This window comes from Taudactylus pleione, unplaced genomic scaffold (genome assembly GCF_031769625.1).
Source record: "Taudactylus pleione unplaced genomic scaffold, aTauple2 ptg000111l, whole genome shotgun sequence".
NCBI lineage: Eukaryota > Metazoa > Chordata > Amphibia > Anura > Myobatrachidae > Taudactylus > Taudactylus pleione.
Window position 1 is genome coordinate 965,831 of NW_028284513.1, and position 24,841 is coordinate 990,671.

The 24,841-nt window shown below is 41.8% G+C and overlaps 1 protein-coding gene across 1 annotated transcript in view; it reads right to left on the reverse strand.

Annotated features, from left to right (window-relative positions):
• NALF2 (NALCN channel auxiliary factor 2) overlaps positions 1 to 18,575 on the reverse strand; it is a 301,769-nt gene extending 283,194 nt beyond the window's left edge. The window contains exon 1 of the mRNA XM_088471162.1: positions 17,772 to 18,575. Within this exon, the coding sequence (XP_088327288.1) occupies positions 17,772 to 18,575 (804 nt within the window). The remainder of the gene's footprint in view (positions 1 to 17,771) is intronic.
• Between the last annotated feature and the right edge of the window lie 6,266 nt (positions 18,576 to 24,841).

Genomic DNA, 24,841 nt, shown 5'->3' on the forward strand with positions numbered 1-24,841 from the left:
GTCGAGAGCACTTCTGGGAATTTAATTAATTTGTAATCATCATACCGAGATATTTATATTGTTGTCCTGGATTGTAACACGGCTCTACTATACGCTACGTATATTGTACGATGGTACGCAGTGAGCAGTTTTGTGTTTATTCCACAGTAATAAAAATAATAGTGGGAGGTGAGGCTACAGTATATCAGGAGGTGGGCTGCATTCCAAAACATTGTGGGGTCTTGCTGCTTCTCTGTCAGCATTTTTCACATAAAACCACAGTTACTATGATCATGGGATGGTCAGATAGTGTCCTAAGATTGGCACTGTCCCACAGAAAGTGGCATGGTATGCAGAAGGAGGTAACAAAGATAAAATAATGCAAAGTTGCATGGGGGGAGGGGGGGGAGCATTTCTAACCCAATAAATGAAAATGTTTCTGACAGTGCAAAAGTTCTTCAAAATAATTTGACTTGAGGATAGCTCTTAATATATAGCATGCGATAATATAGTATTCGAATGAGAAAAACATGTGTTTGCATATCTGCATTAAAACACTGCTGATTACAGTTAAATTACAGCTCAATTATACATTCCTTACATAGCAGTAATAATCTGTTTTATAATTTTCTGTTTGTTTGCTGTTGGTGGTTGTGACAGTGTAACTCCCTGGCACAGGTAATGTGTTGCTGTCTAATAATATATTTGCTGCAATCTCAGGGTACGTTCATCAGACGTTTCTGAATCAAAACATCCACTGAAGTACCATATGCTCATACCTAAAGCACACAAAGAAATACTGATTTACATAAGTCTATGTATATATTTACTGAACAATGAACATTTTCATCAACTCATTAAGAAGAATCCTAATGCATGAAATAATTGAATCCAAATTCTATAGAATCTAGATTATTTTCATCTTGCCACAATGACATTGTCAGGATATAAAGTCTTAAGATAAAATGTGCTACATGCATCTGAATTTAGTCCATCATTGGCAACTTTTATCACATAAGTAAGGGTAAAGCTGGCCACACACTAGACCAACCTACATCCAACCAGCCAACTAGTTGAGTGGTTGGAATGAAAATCTGGTAACGTATGGGAGTAAATGATGATCAGCAATTTGCTCCTAAATGCCGGAAAACAGATGAAAGTGATTGTTCAGACAAGATTGTTAAATGTTTGATCTAAACAATTTGTTCAAACAACAGTTTTGGTCAATTTTCCAGTGTTTGGGAGCAAATTGCTGATTGTATACCTTACCACATATTCATTCCAACCAATCAACTAGTTGGCTGGTTGGACAGATAATCTTTAGATGTGTGGCCAGCTTAAGTCTCAAATGGCCTTTCACTTGTTTTAGTCTTATTTAATTTAGTTTTTGTTCACTTTACTTTTTATTATCTGCTCACCACCCCTTCTCACTTCCCTAATTTGCAAACCCAAGTGTGGTTGCTGCAATCTATTTGCATTATTTGGGATCAAATCAATTAGCCATGAGTCAGCTTGTTGGCAAGTAAGTGCTGCCATATGCCACACTTGGTAGCCCAGGACTAGTTGTGGTATACAAAAATCATCAGTATCAAGGACGACAGTCAATAGGTCAACATACAATGGATCGACAGGGTCAAAATATTGATCGACAAAAGGTCGACAGTGCAGAAGGTCTAGTTTGACATGTTCGAATGGTCGATACAGAAATGAACGACACATAAAAATAGTCAACACACGTTTTATATATTCTGCTACTGGGTGTGGATTGAAAGATAGACAGTAAAATGGTTGACAGTGTCTAGATAGACACCAGATGTTAGACAGTCATTAGGTTGATAGGGCCAAAAGGTCGACAGGGCCAAAAGTCTAACACTCAAGGTCGACATGTAAGAAGATTGACTGGTACAAAGGGTCGGCATGATCAAAACATTGAAACAAAAATGGTTGACACAAAAATTGTTGACACATTTTTTTAGTTTTCTAAACCAAATATTCATCCTATCCCTCACCATGGTGCCTAACCCTAACCCGCCCTCCTGGTGCCTAACCCTATCCGTTGGGGTAGGTGCCTGACCCTAACCATCCCTTTTAGTGCCTAACCCTCCAGTAAATGCCTAACCCTAACCCTCCCTCCTGGTGCCTAACCCCAACCACTGGGGTAAGTGCCTAACCCTAACCATTGGGGTAAGTGCCTAACCCTAACCCTCCAGTAAGTGCCTAACCCTAAACTTAACCATAAAAAAAACAAAAAAAGTTTTGACCATTTTTGTGTTGACCTTTTGTCCTTGTCGACCTTTGTCCCTGTCGACGTAGTGACTGTCTAACATCTGGTGTCTATCTAGACATTGTCGACCTTTTTACTGTCAATCTATAGACCGGATCCCCTGCAACAAGTACAGTATGTCTGAAAACCAGTGCATCTCAGTTATTCAAGGATAAAGGTACTACTCGTACATTCCACAATACAATAAACAGAGGTATCCTAAAGTATTAAAATAAACACAATGTCTTTCAATCACCAAAACACTATAGAAAAATTGGCATATATTATCACAGGAAAGTCGTTATGTAACATTAATGTCAAATGTCCAACAACAGTAAAGAAGGTTGCAAGGTAACAGGGTTATAGCTTAGCCCTTTATAAAAAAGACTCTGCGACCAATCGGTGCACGATGAAGCCATAAAATGTTGGCTTGCATAGAAATACAGTCCTTCATTACAAAAGGGTTTCTTTCAGTAGATCACTTAATAACAGCAATGCAATTTATTGCAATTTGTCAGCATATCTTGCAGGAGTATAACACTTAGGGGGGAATTCAATTTGGTGCCAAAAGTCGCGTTTTGGCGAAAAGCATTCGTGGGTGCAGACTTTTTGCACAAAAGTGCATATTGCACTTTCCAATTCCCGAAGTGTACGCATGTGCAAAAACTCCAGAGACAGAAACCGACGTAAAGTTTTCACCATCTCAGAGCAAGTGAAAAATGTGCAACATCCTTATTTTTGGCAAAAAATGTGGGGACTTGGGGCTTGATTCAGACCCACTCGCAAGCGGGTCGACGGCTGGGCAGTGCGCACATGTGAGCCCCAGAGCGAGTGAGAAATTCACTCGCTCCGGGGCTCGCTACAAACGGGGCGGCTGTCGATGTTAATCGACAGCTCGCCCCATTTTGTAGGCGGGGAGGGGGGTGGCTTGCCAAACGGAGGTGTTCCCGAAAGAACGCCTGTAGAGCAGGAAGCTCATTGGGGCTTGCGGCAGACGAGACCCCACCACAAGGGTCTCATCTCAAGCCCGATGGTCGCGACCATCATGACCATCACCTGGCCGCTCGCAAAAGCTGGGGGTGGTCACCCACGGCTTAGCAAGCAGCCAGATGGCCGGACAAAAAAAAAAAAAACGCCCTTCAGACCTGCGAGCTGCCTGGTTCAGAACCCTTTGGACACCAAACCTAATGATTAATTAGACAAAAATATTTTTTTATTTAACTTAATTTCCCCTAATAATGACATGTCATTTTTGGGGTGAAAATGTAAAATTTTTTAAAACTGTTGGAAAAATGGGTATAAAGTACTGGGTCAGGTATTTTGGGGTGCTGTATGGATGGGATAAGTGTTTTTAGAATTGCAGGTGGCTGTAGCATCTGTATTTATTTATTTATTTTAAAGTGGACTTTAAAGAAACAAAAATATACTAGCACCCATTGTAATATACCCCCGATTTAACTGCAGTGATTATTTTCTCCAAAAAATATTGCTTTTTATAAATTTTCCACACTTGTGCAAATACGCATATAACAACCATTTCACACAATCTAAGAACCCAAAATACTTTTATTAGGGCTAGTAATACACTTCTATATTGATTACCTATGTCAGTTGGCCTTTTATGGGGTACAGACTGATTTCCTCAAAATATGCTGTAGTTTCGCTAGTTTTGCCATGCGCAATTATCACACATATGCGTTTTCTCGTGTTTTGTAATTGGATAGGGGGAAAAACAGGAGTGCGCATTGCGAAAATACGTGAAAAGATCGCACCAAAACTGGGGAATAGGGCGACAACTTCTCAGGCAATAAGTTTTTGTTTTATCGTGGCTAATTGAATATCACCCTTGGTGTGTAATTAACAGACAGTGTTTTTAACAGTTGGAACATTCTTATCCAAATTATCTGTTCCTCTGGGTCAGACTCTTCCACAAAATGCAGACAGAGCAGTGAAGAAGAGTGAAACTCCTGATCTTTGCACCTTGTTTATATCCATTTTCTCAGCTCTGCTTCCCACTGACTTTGCCGAAAGTCTCTGTCACTCTGTAAAGCTTTTCTGCACAGACACCTGTTTAACACTAAAATAACGGTTTTAAGGACATTTTATGTAATTACCATTTTTTTAGTATTCATGAACACAATTAACACAGGAGATATCACTGATATATCCTGGTTAAGTACGGCTGTGTTAATTTCCACACTCCACATACATTAGTATGGGGATATGGAAATTATGCTATTCATCAAATTACGAAAATAATGTATTTTTGAAATTTTATGGTGTTACTATTGGGGGTGAGCAGGTTCGGATTTCTGAAATCCGAACACCCCCGAGCCCCCCTGATCCGAGGCCGATCCGAGTCAGGCTCGACTTTTCCCGCCTGACTCGGATCTGAAATCGAGGCAAAACGTCATCATCCCGCCTTCCGGGTCTCGCGGGTTTTGGATCCTATATAAGGTACCCGCGTCGGCGCCATTTTCTCACTCGGCTGTGGACAGTGAAGAGGGAGGGTGGAGTGTAGTGCAGAGTAGTGTTGTGCTGTGCTGTGCTGTGCTGCGCTGTGCTGCTGTTGTCCATAGGGGCTGTGTCCACTACTTCAAAGTCCATAGGGGCTGGCTGTGTTGTGCTGTGCTGCTGTTGTCCATAGGGGCTGTGTCCACTACTTCAAAGTCCATAGGGGCTGGCTGGACTGTGTTGTGCAGTCAGTTGTCCATAGGGGCTGTGTCCACTCCAAAGTCTTGTGCAGTGTCCCAGTCCTATAGGGGTGCTGCAGTGTTGTCCAGGGGGTGCTCTGTCCGTCAGGGGTGCTCCCCCCAAGTGCTAAAAAAATATTTTCTGTGTTTGTGAATTGTGTGCGCAGTAGCCGCACGTGCATCAACAAAGTAGTGCCAAGCGTGCGCCTGTGTCATAAGTAAAGGGCCGGCTGGCTTGACCGTTAAAGGGTGCTGTAACCCCCAAAGTACACTCCAAACCAAATAAAAAAATATTTTCTGTGTTTGTGAATTGTGTGCACTGTGGCTGCACGTGCATCAACAAAGGAGCAGCGCCAAGCGTGCGCCTGTGTCCCATAAGTAAAGAGCCGGCTGGCTCATTTCTTAAAGGGTGGTGTAACCCACAAAGTGCACTACTCTCCAGCAAAAATAAAAAATATTTTCTGTGTTTGTGTGCGCCTTAGCCACACGTATATATCAATATAACATAAATGGAGGACCAAACTTTCTCCGATAAAAATAAAATAGGGAAAGATCAAGAACCACTTCCTCCTAGTGCTGTTGCTGCTGCTGGGAGTTGTTCATCATCCCAGAGAGGAAGTAGGAACACCACTACTTTTACTAAACAATTGACCCTCCAACAGTCCCTAGCGATGAGGATGAAGTACGACAGCAGTCATCCTGAAGCAAAACGTATAACTGAGGCCTTGACTGCTATGTTGGTGTTAGACGTGCGTCCGGTATCCGCCAGTAGTGCAGTGGGATTTAGATAATTGATGGAGGTAGTGTGTCCCCGGTTCCAAATCCCGTCTAGATTCCACTTGCATCCTCAAAGCAGCAGCGACAAGCGTGCGTCTGTCTGTTAAAGGGTGGTGTAACCCTCAAAGTGCGCTCCACAAACAATAAAAAAATTCTTCTTTTTTTTTCTCTTTGTGAAACGTGTGGGCTGTAGCCGCACCTGCATCCTTAAAGCAGCAGCGACAAGCGTGCGTCTGTCTGTTAAAGGGTGGTGTAACCCTCAAAGTGCGCTCCACAAACAATAAAAAAATTCTTCTTTTTTTTTCTCTTTGTGAAATGTGTGGGCTGTAGCCGCACCTGCATCCTTAAAGCAGCAGCAACAAGCGTACGTCTGTCTGTTAAAGGCTGGCGTAACCCTCAAAGTGCGCTCCACAAACAATAAAAAAATTCTTCTTTTTTTTTCTCTTTGTGAAATGTGTGGGCTGTAGCCGCACCTGCATCCTTAAAGCAGCAGCGACAAGCGTGCGTCTGTCTGTTAAAGGGTGGTGTAACCCTCAAAGTGCGCTCCACAAACAATAAAAAAATTCTTTTTTTTTCTCTTTGTGAAATGTGTGGGCTGTAGCCGCACCTGCATCCTTAAAGCAGCAGCGACAAGCGTGCGTCTGTCTGTTAAAGGGTGGTGTAACCCTCAAAGTGCGCTCCACAAACAATAAAAAAATTCTTCTTTTTTTTTCTCTTTGTGAAATGTGTGGGCTGTAGCCGCACCTGCATCCTTAAAGCAGCAGCAACAAGCGTACGTCTGTCTGTTAAAGGCTGGCGTAACCCTCAAAGTGCGCTCCACAAACAATAAAAAAATTCTTTTTTTTTCTCTTTGTGAAATGTGTGGGCTGTAGCCGCACCTGCATCCTTAAAGCAGCAGCGACAAGCGTGCGTCTGTCTGTTAAAGGGTGGTGTAACCCTCAAAGTGCGCTCCACAAACAATAAAAAAATTCTTTTTTTTTCTCTTTGTGAAATGTGTGGGCTGTAGCCGCACCTGCATCCTTAAAGCAGCAGCGACAAGCGTGCGTCTGTCTGTTAAAGGGTGGTGTAACCCTCAAAGTGCGCTCCACAAACAATAAAAAAATTCTTCTTTTTTTTTCTGTCTTTGTGAAATGTGTGGGCTGTAGCCGCACCTGCATCCTTAAAGCAGCAGCGACAAGTGTGCGTCTGTCTGTTAAAGGATTACATCGGTGACAGCATCCAAGTAGGCATGTCAGACAATCCGTACCTGTACTGGCAGGAAAAAGAAGCAATTTGGAGGTCCCTGTACAAACTGGCTCTATTTTACCTGAGTTGCCCCCCCTCCAGTGTGTACTCCGAAAGAATGTTTAGTGCAGCCGGGAACCTTGTCAGCGAAAGGCGTAGGAGTTTGCTTCCACAAAATGTGGAGAAGATGATGTTCATAAAATGAATTATCAACTCTTCCAGGGAGACCAGCCTCCAGAACGTACAGAGGGACCTGTGGTTGTGGATTCCAGCGGGGATGAATTAATACTCTGTGAGGATGAGGATGTACACAACACTGAAGAGGGTGAGGAATCGGTGGATGAGGAGGATGAGGACGACATCTTGCCTCCGTAGAGCCAGTTTGTGCAGGGACAGATTAATTGCCAGCTTGTTTTGTGGGGGCCCAAACGAACCAATCATTTCAGCCACAGTCGTGTGGCAGACCCTGGTGCTGAAATGATTGGTTTGTTAAAGTGTGCATGTCCTGTTTATACAACATAAGGGTGGATGGGAGGGCCCAAGGACAATTCCATCTTGCACCTCTTTTTTTTCTTTGAATTATGTACTGTTTGGGGCCTAGTTTTTCAAACTGCCATCCTGTCTGCCACTGCAGTGTCACTCCTAGATGGACCACGTGTTTGTGCCGCCCACTCGTATCTCTTAGCATAGTCATCCAGCTACCTCGGTGCAACCTTTTGGATATAAAAACACTATTGTGAGGTGTGAGGTGTTCAGAATAGACTGGAAATGAGTGGAAATTAAGGTTATTGAGGTTAATAATAGCATAGGAGCAGAAAAACACACAAATTCTGTGATTTTAGCTGTTTTTATGCTTTTTTAAAAAAAAATACAGATCCAAAACACAAAACCCAGAACCCAAAACACAGAAGGGTGGTTTTGGCAAAACCAATCCAGATCCAAAACACGAAGAAAGATCCAGATCCAAAACCAAAACACAAAACACGAAAAGTGGCCGGTGCACACCCCTAGTTACTATATGCCACTTACCTGCTGTCAGCGTGAGCAGGTCCTCCTCAGCTCCCTCCATCGCTCCCTGGTCCCTCCTCCAGCTCCTGCTGTTGCTCTGACACTGTGTTCTCCTGGCAGAACACAGTAAAGTTTAAAAAAAAAAAAAAATCTGCTTCGGATGCATGACTGTGGGACTACTCCTATATGTTGAAAGTGTTCCATATTTTTTTTAAACTGTGTTGGAATATGCGTATCTGTTTTTATGAGACTTTTTTGGAATAAATATGTACAAAGGAGATCCGTTTGTATGGTGAATTTTCTCCACACTGAAGTCTAAAGATACCTTTCCAGGAACGTCTATATTCATTTTAAGGTGAGCCTGGTTTCAATTGTTGAGTTGTCCTTGCTGATAGAAGCTTATCTTAATCACGAGGGTGGATATATAAAGATACCTTTCAGGGAACGCATATTTTTGGGATTAGGTGAGTGGAGAATATCGCCTCCAACTCTGTGATGAAATACAGACCTTTTTATGATTAACAATATTCTTTCTCTACGGGTCTGGTGTAATTTAAGATCCACATCTAGATGTGATCCCTTCAAAAGGACGGCACCAGTAGAATCGCCCATATTTATTTTTCTGTTAAGCCACAAAGTAGTGCTCCTTATATACGTTACACCACACAGTAGTGTTCCTTATATACGTTACGCAACACAGTAGTGCCCCTTATCCACGTTATGCCACACAGCAGTGCCCCTTATACACGTGACACCACGCAGTAGTGCTCCTTATACATGTTACGCCACAAAGTAGTGCTCCTTATTTATGCTAAGCCACACATTAGTGCTTAGTGCTCCTTATACACGTTATGCCACACAGTAGTGCTCCTTATACACGTTATGCCACACAGTAGTGCTCCTTATACATGTTATGCCACAAAGTAGTAGTGCTTCTTAAACATTATGCCCACACAGCAGTATAATAGCTCATATCTCCATCTCACACATTGCTAAGAGACACGTTGCATATATGCTTATTTTCAACCATAAAGTAGAGTAGTTAATAACAAACAAATCATCTTATAATTAACTGTATATGGAGTTTCCCCACATGTACATATAATGACTTTAATGAAAAAGTATATACAGCATATAAAGCACTGCCAAACTGAACATGTACTCATTATAATTCATACACATACCTGGCACAGTGTAACTATCACATGGATGGGCGCCGTACATTGTACAAGGTAAGGGTGACGGCACAGTGAGAATCTGTTGAAAGCGGGCTGTTGATCTCGGCACAAGGGTGGTTTCAGTGCAGCCAGCCCCCACCTCAGGCAGCCAAGGCAGAGCAGGGAGCCATCACTACCCCAGTCCATGCCAGTGGGGCTGGCGATGCTGCAGCAGAAAAATGTCACAATAGGGGTGCGGCCCGCGCCCAGATGTCACCCTTCCAGGGGGTGACACCAAAATGCTAACTCCTATGCAATGACAGGAGCCAGGTGCTGCAGTGTAACACTCAGCTTCTGACACTGAGAAGGAGCCAGCAGTTCAGCCAGAGACTTCAGGGGCAGCCCACACTCCCCCGTAGTAAACTAATTGGGGGATTCCCACATGGCTACGCCCCATTTAGTGATGTCACTGGGGCTCAGCAAAGCCACGCCCCATCCAGGAAGACTCACACCTTTTCCAGCCACCGGGGGGGGTATATTGGTTGCACCAGGTGTCACCAACACTGGTGCTTCCACTACTGCAGCGTACCAGGCGAATGCTGTGGAGAGGGATGTGCTGCCGCTAAGAAAGACCCACCTTCAGGTGAGACATGCCCAGGTGTTCTGGCTGCTGCAGATGCTGACAGCGGGAGAGTCAGGGGAAGATGACCAATGCCAGCAGAGAGAGATTGCTGCTGCCTGTACCTCAGGCTCAATCTCACCCTCTTCACTCTCCTTTTGGCGCATCCCGGCTCCTCGCACTGTGCGTGTGATGTCATGATAGGTCACATGCACAACACATTGAGTAGGATGCTCACTGATCGCTTACCCAGACTACGCCAGCCCAGCACTATTACATTTTCCAACACTGTCGTCGGGCCCCCTGGGACACGCCAGGCTTGGGTTGCCTTGCGGTAAATCCACTTCTGGCAGGTACAGTATGTACCATTAAAAGCAAAAATTGTCATATGAAAACATTTTAATAAAACCTATAGTAAATTTAGACACCGCATGATGAAACCTTCATGCTATTTTTGCAATAAATCATAAGGCCTTGTTGGTGCACCACATTAGAACTTTTTTTTCTTAAAATGATAGTACCCCTAAAAGAAATGTTGATCACAATAGATATTTCTAGAAACGTATTACAATTAGGGTAATAAGCCTGGTGTTAAGTAGCTGACATTTGACTTTTATTCATTTTGTTGTTTCCTAGATCTCTTGCCAAACTTGGCTCACTACTAGTTAAGGATCTTGTTTTTAGGCTTTTTCTTATCATCCTGGCCATCATCTTCAGTTGTCTTCCTAGCTGTCTTGCCCAGTTTAGCTCCTAGCTAGTAAAATATCTTGTTTTGGGGCTTTGTCTTATCATCCCGGGCCATCATCTTCTCAAGATCTGATGCATCATCTTCCAGTGGCGTGAGTGGAAGCACTGGATTGGGCCACAAAGCACTTTCCATAACATTCCCCCTCTATCACCCGGGGCAACCACACAGAGAATGTTTTTACACTTTATTCAAATACACTAATATTTTACATTTTGCGTTTATATAACAATTTGCTATGTGAATAAAAAACTTTTTTGCCTGAGATGTACTTGTTATTTAAGCTAAAACATTTGACCACTCAAGTAAAATGTCTGTTGCAGACTGATTGCCGCACATGCCACAATAAGTCGAGGGTATTGCGGACGCATGACTCGGCTAGCTGGCTCATGGATGTGCAGTGGAACTGAAAGCCACTTTAAAAATTGCTTTATTCAAATAATAAAGCATATATTGGTCCACTTTTTTCTTGATATAAATGTTCTGAGATGGAGATAACAGAACAAGGAGCCTTGTTAAACAAGCTTCCCATGCTTTGGGGTAACCTAACCTTGATAAAATGTGTGAATTCCAATCTATGTAAGAAATACATATCTACATTGCTGGAGATTGAACATTGTGCATATTAATAAATAGACCCATAAGTCCTTGTACAATTGATAAACATTAAATCCATTATTTGTAGTAATATTACTGCTGTCTGCAGCTCTGATCTGCCCTGATTTAAATCCAAATCCCTTATACTTCTTTCGTTCCAAATTTTGATCTGATCTATGGAGAGACTTAGCAAATGACACCATGTATGTCTACCTCTTAAATTCAATCTAATAGCATTCATACCCTATCTTTTCTGTCTATTCTATCTAAATGTGTATTTAAAAGACTACAGAGGTGTGTATTTGTCACAATGCAAGGAAAAGTGTATCTGTTAACATTAAACTGTAGATGTCTCCCCTGGCTATTTGAAATGTTAGGAAGCATAGTTATATTTGTACTTGTTCGCTGGCTTGCCATACACAGAGCTATTTTAATGCAATGAAACATAATCAAGAAGATAGGTGGTGGCTTGAGATGGGAGAAAGCATGTCTTATTAAGCCCCTTTTAATTATTGCTCATTAAAGTCTTTCCCTGTAAATCTAGCCTTCTTTAGCTAATGCAATAGTATAATTAGTTAGATCATAGTATTTGTATTATGAATATCAATATGTATATCAAATGTTATGTTCCTGGGAATTAGGGGTATATTTATCATTGGTGTCACAGGGGCCTTGAAAAGTATTATTCCTGTCTGTCTGTCACTGCCTCTGTCTCTAGGTTTTTTTTCTATTTTTCCTCTCCCTATTTTCTCCTCTCTTTTTCAAATATACTTACTGTACATGGATTAAATGCATTATTGTGAACGCAACCAATTCTGTTACTATATATTCTAATCAGTGTATCATATATCTATTTCTTTTTCCTAGTCATTTGTGTATCTGTCTTTTCTGTCTCTCTTCTTATCTCCCTCCTCCCCCTCTCTGCTTCTTCCCCTCTGGTACAGATAGCAGGCTCTCCTGATTGCAATGCAGGAGTTGGCGTCTGCAATTTCTGGCAGGCGGTTTTAGTTGCCATGGTTTCTGTTGGTTTCTGTTGTAGTAGGCAGCGGCCTGGGTGGTCCATTACAGAAGGAGGCTGGTAAGAGGGGCTAGAGGTCAACCAATCTCAGCCGTTTATCACATACCACGTCTGACTGGCACTATAACCACAGATTGTGCAAATGTCAATTGGGGAAATTAAAGTTTTATTAGCTGAGTTGGGGGGTATAACAACTCATTAAAATATGTCACCCGGTCTTGCCAACACTTTCCACGCTCTGGCTGCTCATTGTTATCACACAAGATGCAGAATGGAATGTTTCTGGTCAAATCTACATTTTTTTGATAGGTCATAGAAAGCACATGAAAAATATGACTTACATCTTGTCTGTAGGAAACTGTGCTTAGCTTTTATAAATGATATTAACATTAACATAATGGTCTATAAGAGAGGCCAGAGTGCCAGTTGGTTTCATGTTCTGTATGTCTGATTATTGCAGCATCTGCACACAAGATAATGTTAACCAATGCACTACAGATTATTCATTATATACTGTGTATTATTAGATTTTAGTACTTCTTTTGAATGCTTTCTATTAAAAAATATCCAGATACAATTTTCCTTCTATTACAAATGGGTATGTAAATGCTTGGTAAGATTTTCTAATAATGTTACAAATAGAAAAACAAGTTTCTAACATGTTCTCAAAACAGAAATATCACTTTATGGCAAACAATCTACTGCAGTGTAATATTGTACTAGACCATGATACCTAATGCAGTGTTCCTTGGTGCTGTAAATGTTTCTAGCAAAGGATATACATAGAGGACTGAAAACTATAGTCAGATAATGTGATGTTCAGGCTTGATGAAACGCTGCAGTATAGCATGGGGGCAGGGTTTAGTTCAGGAGGTGCAATGCAGTGTGCAAACTACAGTACAAAGAGTGTGTATGGCCATCTCTTCTACACCATCAGGCTACTTAATGTGTCCACACACCCTGTGATATCACAGCCAATATCAGGAAACAGGTCCAATATAGAAGCATATGTTAGCTGAATACAAAGCTTAGAGTATTATTATTGGTCATAATAAAAAATGCAGTTGGTAGGTGACCACTGTCAGCCTGTATGTGTCATCATCTTCCAGCCACACTAATAAGCTACAATGTAGTATAAAGTGATTTGGACAATCAGCCCACAGGCCAAATAGCAGATCTCATATGTTTGGTCACCAACTTGTGTGGCTAAATTGAATGATAATTCTGTCATTTGTCCCTCTGCCCAGTTTTACAGATTGACCAGTCACCAAGCCAATGAGGAACAGCAATACCTCTACTATGCTCACATGGTAGGTTATGTACAGGTCACATACCATGTGCTCTACCCCTTGCTTGTCTTGGTACAGTATTCATCTCTTAAAGTCCTACTAAACCTAAAACATAAATTATATTATAAAAGAAACCTACTTATAATACACAAATCTATATGCTAAGGTTTTAGAAATTGTAGAATTTATTTAAGAAGCATATCTAGTTATGGAGGAAGCATTATTTTCTGACTGCTTATTCTATAACAGTATAATAAAACTTACTGCAATTACATTTTGAAGCCTAGTGCTGACACATGGTGTAATCCCCATTTGACAAATTCTCTCAAAACACTGGGGTCCTGATTCAGGCACCAGCATCTGCAATGAGGGTCGTAACTAGGGTGGTGCATCATGTGCCATGGCACAGGGCACCGCAGGGCAGGCGGCGCTGCTTAGGCCTGTCAATTTCTGTTTACAATCATTCTCACTTGTACTGTAACTTCCATGCCCTGGCTGCCCCTATCTCTTCCCTCGCCAACTCCCCCTCCATTTGACCAACTCCCCAGCAACTTCAGTCAATTCCTCTTTTATTTAACACACACAATTCAAAATACTGTCATACCTGGGAGTCAAACCTACCACCTCTCACATTGCAGTCAGACACCTAACACATAGTGCTACTTGTCCCACAATTTCTGATGGCAGTTCTGAACACAGCCGCTGTTCCCGACCCAGGTGTTACCAGCTAACCTCAGGTACATTTGCCGGTGAGTTCAGCAGCCAGTGCAGGGTACATACATGGACCTAACTGCAGCTGATGTTTGCTGCATACACTACAAGTAGAACTCTTTCTATACTTTAAGTCGGTCATCTACACTGCCGGCTCAAGGCTTGTTCACGGCTGTTCTGATGGACAAATCCTGCGGCAAGCATCTTATGTCCCTATTTGAAAAATTGGGGGATGGCGCCAATGCTCTTTCTGGCCCAGGGCACCAAAAAGTCTCCGACTTTAAGCTAATGCCTCTACAAAGCCTTTCCCTGGTGTACATCCAAATGTGCAAGGACTGAGACGCCCCTCTCACAGCATCTATAAATGCTGCATTACCGTCTAGTATATCTTTAGATGCCACCATTGGTCGCACTATCAAACCTTGCATCAGCCCTATGGCAGGTGCAGTTTTTCCATATGAGTGTGGCCTCCTATGTGAGTGGTTCAGGGTCTTTGTACACAACCATGTCCAGAGCCATACCCCCAACATGCCTGCAACACTACCATAAGATGCAACATCTCCATGCATCTTTTTAGCCATCACCGTTACCTCCCAGTCACTGTCCAGTAAATCCCCTCACATTTCTACTACTGTTCATGTAAATTTAATCTGCCATTCTGTATAAACAAAATACAGATGCATGCACGGTGCGACTCAGATGCAAGCGCAGCAGAAAAAAATTGGCCATTTGCAATTATATTGGCATGGTGTATAACTTTGATTTAGGCCCTGGATCTCTAAGCAATTTGGTGACAGATGTGGAATGTCCCATTGGTCATATCAAGTATAGGCCTCTAGATGAATTACTGGATCATAGTATTAAGGTTCCACTTCTAGGTCACCCAATGATTTCATGCACATGTGATGGCGGTCATTAGCCATATTGGGTTTCCTTTTGCTTATACAGAATGATTGTTTATGGGGCAAAACCAGCTCCCTGACTACATCTGCCCATATGCTATGAAGATATATCTGATGACTAAGAATAATCTCTTACACTAACTACAGTACATAACATATGTAAATACTGTACAGGATATATTATCTTACATCCTCTAAAAGTTGGGAACCTTTATACATGCTTGAAAAATTTTACAAATTGATTTTTCAATTGTATCAACTTATTAAAACAGACCATGTCCTTGCAATAATTAAACTCTATACATACTCAGTTATTGGACAATAGTTAAATGACAAAAGTTCATTGATACAGAACTCACTATTGTGTGTTATTGTGTTCTCCTGGTATGCTGCAGTAGTGTATTAATTGTGTTAGCAGTGATGACAGGTTAATATGTGTATCATGCCATGGCACAGGTAGCTAACCTGTACAGCTACAAAAATCAAGTGCAACTAGTACTAGTACTACTACTACTAATAATAATGATATAAAACAGATAGGTATTGTATTGCACCAATTGGAGAGTAGTCATAGGTTGCTTATTAATGTGCTAGCATAGCTGTACTAAAAATATTTAGAATGCATGTCTATTTAAAGCACATTTTACAATTAATGTTAAAGTTTTTCAATTTTGTTTTCATATGTGCATCTATGTAATGTTGAATGTGTACCAAGAATATAACATGGGCATTGTCCTGCAAAGAATAATTTATGTTTAGTATGGAGTCGTATTAGAATCCTTCCCAAATAATTATATTCCTGGAATATAGTTCCAAAGCTTTTTATTTCATGGGTGTTTCCTCAAACTCTGGAGTATAATCTAATTGTAAGAGAAGAGAAAATAGGGTTTTTGTGGGTGGTGCACTAAAAGATCAAAATTTGTATAGTGATTGATACTACACAAGTTGGTCACTAAAGAACAGAAACCTCTTACGGTATATATTAATACTTAACTTTCATTTGTAAAAGGTTAAGTATTAATCTATAAGAGGTTTCTGTTGTATAGTGAGCAATTTAGGAAGTACCAGTCACCATACAAAGTTTGATGTTTACCAAGAATACTCTAAACTCCGTTCGCTTATACTAAGTACCCCCTAATGCAGGATAGGCAACCTGATACACTTCAGATGCTGCCTTAGACTTTTAGGACACACAAATACCCCTTTCACATCGCAGGTTACCCATTCACACTGCATCACGAGCCAGTTGAACCCGTGTTCAACCCTGCTCATTACCAGGGTTGAAATACCGAGTCGACCCAGTTTATTTCAACCTGGCCCTTTCACACTGCACAGTAACCTGGATTACTGCGCATCCTCGTGCAATAACCCGGGTTATTGCTTGTAGTGTGAAAGGGGTAAAAGAAAGAGAACCCTATCTGTAATAACATATCAGCACACAATGTCAACAAACATTAAAAACTATAGGATATTACAACAAGGCAGGAAGTAGCAAGGGGCCACAAGTGAAGGCTCGAATGGCAACGTATGGCCTGTCTATCATCACAGTCCTATGTACATTTATGCAAATTATCCTGTAATAAGAGTAAATACATAACAAGCCACAACTCGTGAATTACAATGTCTTAAAATCTTCCCTTTTTATTCATTTTGTACATGTGTAATTATTCATTAAATATAATGATAGTTTGAGCCAGAAGTTCCCAAACACAGCCCTCAAGGCTCCCCAACAGTTCAGGTTTTAGAGATATCCATGGATGACTACAGGTGACATAATTAGTACCTCAGTCAATTTGATTTAATCACCTTTGCTCAACCATGGATATCTCTAAAACCTGAACTGTTGGGGAGCCTTGAGGACCGCGTTTGGGAACCTTTGGACTTTAAGCTATACTTAACATTCTAAAAAAAATCTTTTAATCTATCTGAGGTATGCCCTGGGGAATTTGTATCAGTCTGAGGGCCTAAGATTTAGATTAACCAATTACTGAGGTGACCAAGCATCAGTTTCTGCACCAAAAAAACCCAAACATTTTAAATGCATACTGCAAACAATGTCATTTGACATTTTAGATAAAAATATAATTCTTAAAAGTAGCTACCTTCTGCCAAGATCATATGTGTTGTTTGTTTCTCTACTACAAAAATAAGTAACAAAGTCCCTCCAGCTGTTGCTGAGCTAAAACTCAGCCAATCATTGACAAAGCACCCATTGGCAGTCAAGTTGTTGCTGAAATACTATGCTTACAGTACCATCCTGGGCCTGTCCTGATCACAATCAGGTGGATCACTAATTGATACATACAAATATTTCAATATAAAATGCTTGTCAAGTCTGAATGATAACAAACTAAGCATTATTTTGAAATAATTACAATGACTGACCAACAAATGATACTAGGAGTAAGAGTAATAAGCAATGCAGCAGATCTAATGGGTTTAGAGAATGTTTGGCTGCTGCTAAAGGCAACACTGGCCATCTCTCCATTTTCGATCTATCTATCTATCATCTATCTATCTATCTATCTATCTATCTATCTATCTATCTAATCTATCTATCTATCTATACACACGCAAAATAATGACATATTTTACAATCATTGACCCTTTACTGCTAGAACCAACCATCACTATGTGTACTATTTCACCTACCACTTAAAATATGACACAAGTTAGATCCATTTATGTATTCAATGCTGCCCAATAATTTGGCTTGACCCTAGTAATGACACCAAGATTTTGCTAGACTTTACAATGTATTTGCCAGCGCCTGAGCTGGTTCACCTTACCTTGCAGTCTCCCACACAGGATCTCACAGAGTACTCCCCAGATTGCAGGTATTTCTCCAACACAAAGTCAAACTCCTCGTATTTTTCCTGAGCGTGTTGATCCAGTCTCTGGTAAGCTTGGATACAATTGCTGCACACTTCGTCGTCAGTGAGAGCTGAGGAGGCTGCAGCTGTCCCCACCAAGTCCTCCATAAGGTTCTCCAGGCTGCAGTTTAGGCTGTCGGGGTTAGACATGCCCAGCAGCAGGTCCAGGATGGAGTAAGTATCACAAAAAGACAAGGTGAAATTGTTAAAATAAGCCTTCAAAAAGTTCCTCTTTTGGTTGTAGGAAGTAGAGGAAGGGGCGTAGGATCTGGAGGAGGAGGGTTGGGGTGAGGAAGGGGAAACAGGTCCCCGGTGTCTTTGCAGATGCAATTTGGTGCAGGCAGTATCCAGGTGAGAGGACCTGGCACCAGTGCAATGCGGAGGGTGAGCAGCAGATTTGGTCGAATTGCTTAGGAAGTTGTCCCAGCACCCCCTCCCCTCCCCAGGGAAGCTCTGGCGGGACAGCAAGCTGGAGTTGGCCTGCTCCCCCCGGGCTGGCTGGTGGCTATAAGAGAAGTTGCCCCTCGCCTTGGCCCCAGCAGAGACCAGCCAGAGGTGATTAGACAGCAGGACGGTGAAGAATAAGAGAGAGGCTAGGGACATTCGCCATCTCTGAGCCCTCTCGGAGTCGGCGCACGGTTTGTCGCTGTGTCGGGGTTCCCAGCAGATCTTTAAGACGGCCTCATCTTCCCTTGGATACATCCAAGCCCCCCTGATCATATTTTAGGGGGTGGGAGAATGCGGGGAACGGCGGCCGGGTGCTTTAGTCTCTCCCCACCCCCCTATGTTTTGTGGTGGGTTCCCTACCACCAGCACAATGTCACCTGCCTCTAGTGAGGGGGCCTGCGGAGAGGGGCATCATCACCAAGGTTGGGGAGGGGGATGGGTGGACAAGAAGATGGAGGGTCAGATAATGGAGGGATAAATGGTGGTGTTGGTGGAAGAGTATGGATGGGGATGAATGGGTGATATGATGGAGGGATGATAGGTGAATGGAGAGATGGAGGGATAAAGGATGGTGGATGGAGGGTTGGGAGCTCCCCTCCCCTACCCGCCCCTGCCCGGGTCACTCAGTAACCGGCCATTGCAGGGAATTTTGGGAAAGCCAACCAAGAAAAAAACAGCCCCCCTCCCACTGTAAAGATTCACCCCCGGGGCAAAGTACATCAAGGAGAAGTCCACAGGGGATGCAGGGGACAACCCATGCAGATCCCCCCCTCCCTCCCCCCTATGAACCCAAAGCAGAGCCAGGTAAGAGCATCCCCCTGTGATTGCTGCTCCGGCTAGAGCACCCGCAGACTCAGCACCTGCAGCCCATCCTGTCTGCTAATCCTGGGCTTCTCAAGGTACCCTGCTCCGCTCTCTGGAAGGTGGCTGTGCCCTCCTTATTGTTTTCTCTTCCTCTTCTGATGGGCACTGTTCTTCTGCTCCCTGGACATCCTGCTGCTGCTAGGGCTGAATATTCCCATGCCTTCTCTTCCTCCCCGTGCTTCCAGGCCGAGCTCAGCCAGCTGGGCTTCCTCTTATTCTTATTTAATCTATCGCCATCTTCAGCCGTGGAGAGAACACCTTGAGAAATTGATCAGAGTGGCGGCGCGGGCACACGGAGGCACGCTCCCGTGTACACATGAGCGCGCATAGCCTCCCCAGCCTTATGCAACTGGGTTTTTTTTTATTATAAAAGCCTTCCCCCATCCACCTCCTTATCAGCTACTCTCCACCCCTTCCTATTCCCTCCTCTCCTTCCATTCACTATATGCAGCTTTTCATTCATCTCCTGTTCCATTCAGCTTCTTGTGTTCTAGCAGCCCTCTCCCCTAACTCCCCATTTCATAATATATGTTGAGTCAGCTTTCACAACAGACTTGACGTCCAACCTTTTGTCGGACTGTTCCGAAGAGCTTGCAATCTATATTTGTATGATATGCTAGTAAATTCGTCTGTGAACTGTGACTAACCACAAACGATAATACGATTCATTAGCGAATCCAAAATAATATTTAGCTTTATAGCGAATCATATATGCATCAACAGTGTCAGAAGCAGTTATGCATTTGGTAAATACAAAAAGAAACCTGAACAATAAAGTAAATATAAATATGTTACTATAATTGATTCGTATGTAATTTTCTGGAGAAATTCCTGTTTTCTACCTTTTGAATGAATCTACTTATGTATGAAGTATGGTCTACCCAGCAAAAGTACTGTACATGCGATCAAAATAGCCTGTATTTCTGACGATGTTATTGGTGTTAATGACAAAACATTTTTATTCACTGGCATGAGACCCCCTATAATTCGTAAATGTGTTTACTGTCTCAGTGTGCCATCCAAAAGCGTTGACAAGCTATGTCGATTGGTTAAAGCAATGACTGAATTCTGATCAATAATTGACTGATGTTAGACTGTGTTAGCCACATTTACTGACACTTCATGAGTCAACCAATTTGACTGTTAATGGTTTTAAAATACATGTTTTGGGAGCAAATATATCTCCTAACAGACTTTTTTTTTTTTTTTTACAATTCCTTGACAAAGGATCTGTGCATCAGTTATGTTAATGTTCACTAATATTTGCTTTCATATGTGTACCACATATTGCACTGTAAAATTATTATTTATAAAAGGAGTTTTCTATTTCTGTAGTTTCATTATCATACAAACCATACACAGCACAGTATTACAACTTGGAGAAACAACACCTTTACAACAACATATTATATTGCACTTGTAATATGCTACCATAAATCTGTATTACTATAATCTAACCAATACATATTCGATTTTTAACAGGGTAGAAGCTATATATGGCAAAAATAAATTCAAATAATACCAAATCTAAATTGAGTATATTCTCGTGCCAAAACGTTTATTTCCACGCAACTGCGATTCTCCCAACTAATATAGTGGGCGAGACCTGGGTTCCTGGGTAAAGTAGCTACACAGCAGTAAAGAACATAGAGATATGTGGACATTACAAGTACAGTAGGTGTAATGTATCCACCTTTAAACGAACTTACACCTGTCCCCCCTGCTAGCAGCACAACTGCAATGACAATAGCTATCCAGGAGCAGAGGTTGTGAAGTCTCCGCCTCACAGCCGCAATGACAGAATAGCAAGTAAGGAGCTGTCCAGGAGCAGAGGTGCTGAAGTCCCCTCCTCACAGCTGCAATGACAGGATATCAAGTATGGAGCTGTCCAAGAGCAAAGGTGCTGAACCCATCCCCTTCCTCCCTCACATGTCTCTGCCTGTTCTGCGCAGTGCACCTTCCCCAGGGTCCGGCTGAGCTTTGGCGGAACAGAGCGCAGAGAGCACAGGCAGATAGATAGAGAGCTGGAAGTCCCCCGAGTTTTGTTATTTAAAGAACTTGTACAAGAACTGACAGCTCTGAAAAACATGCGAAGTTGGCTTTGATTATACCAGTAATGTGAGATGCAAAGGCCTGGAGTAGAGACGCTATTAGCATGAAAGTCAGGCAGACTTTTCTTTTTATAGACCTTCAGTTTCCTGATTAGATGTATTCTTAGTACTGCAGGGGTGCTCCCGTCTAAACTGCTTCACATTGGCGAAAGCCGAGTCTAAACTGTTATAATTTGAATCTCGTTGGATTCACTGGATTAGTATAGGCACATCATGAAGAATGCATTCTGGACAGACATATAGGAGGGGTCATATGATCATTGGATAAAATAACTAAAAAACACATTAATTTCAAGTATCAACTCTTATTTTAAACATGATGTTACCAAATGTATTAGCAACTTTAAATTGTCTGATATCAAACTTAGGTATTATTACATTTTATTTATAGGGCGACACAAGTGGTCCGCACCGCCGTACATACATACAGTCTAATGTACACAGAACATTACATTACAATACAGTAACCAAATTATAAACAGAGCACAAGTAACAATTAGCAACACAATTCTCCATACACAATACAGCTGGGAAGGTGACGGTCTCATAGAAGTGCTAGAGAAGAAGGCTGTGAGACAGTGGGGAGGAGGACCCTGCTCCTAGGAGCTTACAATCTAGGTATGAACATAATTATATACTGAGATGTGTTACACTCATTAATGTAAACAAAATGTTTATGAATATCCCACTCTGGTGACCAATATACACAGCAATATCCATTCTGCTAGAATATTCATAGGCCAAGAAGGCGACTAGTAGCCAAAACTTAGTAGAATACTAGTGACTGTTATATCAAGCAGAACCCATTTGGATGGTTACTCTGTAAAGGAGAGCCAGATTTTGATGAATTTTGTAATCAACAGAGTCTCTTTGCTGGTAGTACTGTAGATTGTTTTTATTACTAGATAAGCAAGATATGTGTTATAAATAATGATAGAGCAGGTTAGAAGAAGCCACTGCACTTTATAGGCAACAAATTACAGTAACTTTCACTAGGAGTATGGGAGGAAGTTGGGAGAGAGTTCAGGCAAAACAGATGATATATGCAATTTAGGCATATAGCAGGAAACCTGCTAAATGCCTAAAAAGTGCAATTACACTATGCTGGAGTGTTATGTCAGGTACAAACTAGACAATGTGCTGTCCAATCCGACAGACCAGACGACATAACAGGCACATCGGCCAGTGTGTACCTGCTATGTTGCTGATGATGAGCGCCCCCGCACGTCGTCAGCGACATCGCCCGTCGGACCTGCATGCAGGTCCAATGGGCGATATCAGCGGGTGCTAGTAAGGAGCTGATTGGTTGGTACTTTATCTCTGTCCACTTTATCTCTCTCCAAAGCTTAGTATATAGACCCCTTAAGGTACTATGTGTTATTATCACCCAATGACAAATGTAAATTATGTTTCCAACTCGCCGTGAGTTGCTGACACGAGACCAATGCATCAGAGAAATTCAGTATTGCTTTGGTGCCAGGGCAGCTGCTTGGTAAATGCAGCCTTGAAACTATTAATTTTACCACTAATTAGTAGCAGTGACAGTTTACATTGCCAGACAGTGCGTACATTGAGGGCTGGAGGAGGTGGAGGGATCCAAATGGATTTCTCTTCACACTTCAGATCTCCTCCCAGTAAGAAGAAGTGGGGATCAGTAGCATAATACCTTAGTTCCCACAGTCAAGCTCAGTTTTTGGTGCTGGAAGACTTTACTGCAGGCACATAGGAGCTCTAATGATGAATAGTTGGTTACATAAAACTAGTGTTTCTGCCTGTATAACAGAGGCATTCACCTTGATGAATAGACCACTAAATGGTTCTAATTCAGAAAGCTCCTTTCCACACTAGTTAATTTAAAAGTTTTGTCTTAATCACTGTTGTGTCATATAGCTTAGTTTTTGTTGCTTGTGTGCATATATATATCACTATGTGGATGTGTTAAGTGATTGCCAAACCATTAGTAATTTATATTAAATTGTACATTATATTTTAAGGTCAGTGGTTAGATTTATTGTGTGATAAGTAGCTGAGAGGTAAGAATAGCCTGATCACAAGTCAGTCACAAAGGGGTCTATTCAGCAATGATTTTTTTACATAAAAAATGCGGCAATCATAAGTTCTGCATTTTTATGTAAATTCACTATTCAGCAATAGGTTAATGGAGAAGATAACGTAATTATCTTCTCCATTCATTTCCATCGTACCAGAGTACCACACTGTAGGGATCAGCCATTGATCTCTACAGTGCTTTAATGCTTTTTGTTATTCAGCAAAGGAAAAAGCAAATTGCTAGAAAAATCCTTACTTTATATAATGCTATCTCAGAATGGCGTTATATGAAGAAATTACGTTAAATTCCCTGAAAACTGCAGGGAGAGAGGGAAAATCTCCTGCAACATCGTGTAACACCGCCCAGTCTCCGTCCCTGGTTTGCAGTGACCACGGACAGGTAAGCACTCTAGAGCCTGTTAAACCTGCCAAAATTTATTGACATTTGTACATATATATACATGTATATTTGTACAAATGTATACATGTATATTTATGTGCTATTATATATAACATTTCTATATAAATGTTATATAAAAGCACATAAATATACATGTATACATGCTAATATAAAGCCTGTGTACACATGTCAATCACTTTGGACAGGCTGGAGATGCACTTATTCCTCCGATATGCCAGGACGGAAGCGCATGACTGAGCATGCGCAGTAGCAGTAACAGAAGGTATTGTTTTCGGAAACCGATAACAATGCCTTCTGTAACATTGCAGGGACAGCGCGTTACTCTGGTTGCTGTTGAAAGTTATATGTAATTATTTAACATTTTAGTTTCTCCCCTGTTTTTTCTTGTTCATTATTCTCTGCTTTGTATTATAAACAAATATTTTTGAAAAAAAGAATTTAAAAACAAATAAATAATATCACTTGGGTTTCCTGTGTATTATAGCTAATATCACTTGGGTTTCCTGTGTTTTTACATTGTTGACAAACATATACATTACATTGTATTATATAAAAAAAAACTTATTCAAGTATACAGAATACACATGGGGATCATAATTTGGATGAACAAAGCAACCACATAGGCTCAGAGCAGTAGAGGAACCCAAGGCTTGAGCTACATCTGACCCAGGCTAGTGCCACCATTAAGGCAACTGGAGTTTGGTTAGGGCCTCCAGTTGGCCCAAACACCACCTTGCTGCAGCCATCAGGAATATGATGGATTATATTTGTATGGGGGGCTTGGTTGCTGTAGTGAAAAGATTCACTGTTCCGAAAGGAGCAGTGAAGCCGCTTGCTGGGACAGCAGATTTTCGAATCTGGTAAGAGCGTCCGGCTCTGAATCAGGCCCAGTGCACTGCTGAATGCAGATTCCCGATGTTTGGGAATCTGTGCAGGTGACAAACCCATTCTGTGCATGTGCAGAACAGGTCTACGAGTCCACTTGCAAACTGTCAGCAGACTGTCAGTGAGTGACAGTCTGCTGCCGTTTGGGGGCGGAGAGGGGGCGGTGACAGCCTCCGTTACCCGAAACGGAGGCGTGCCATTGGGGGAGA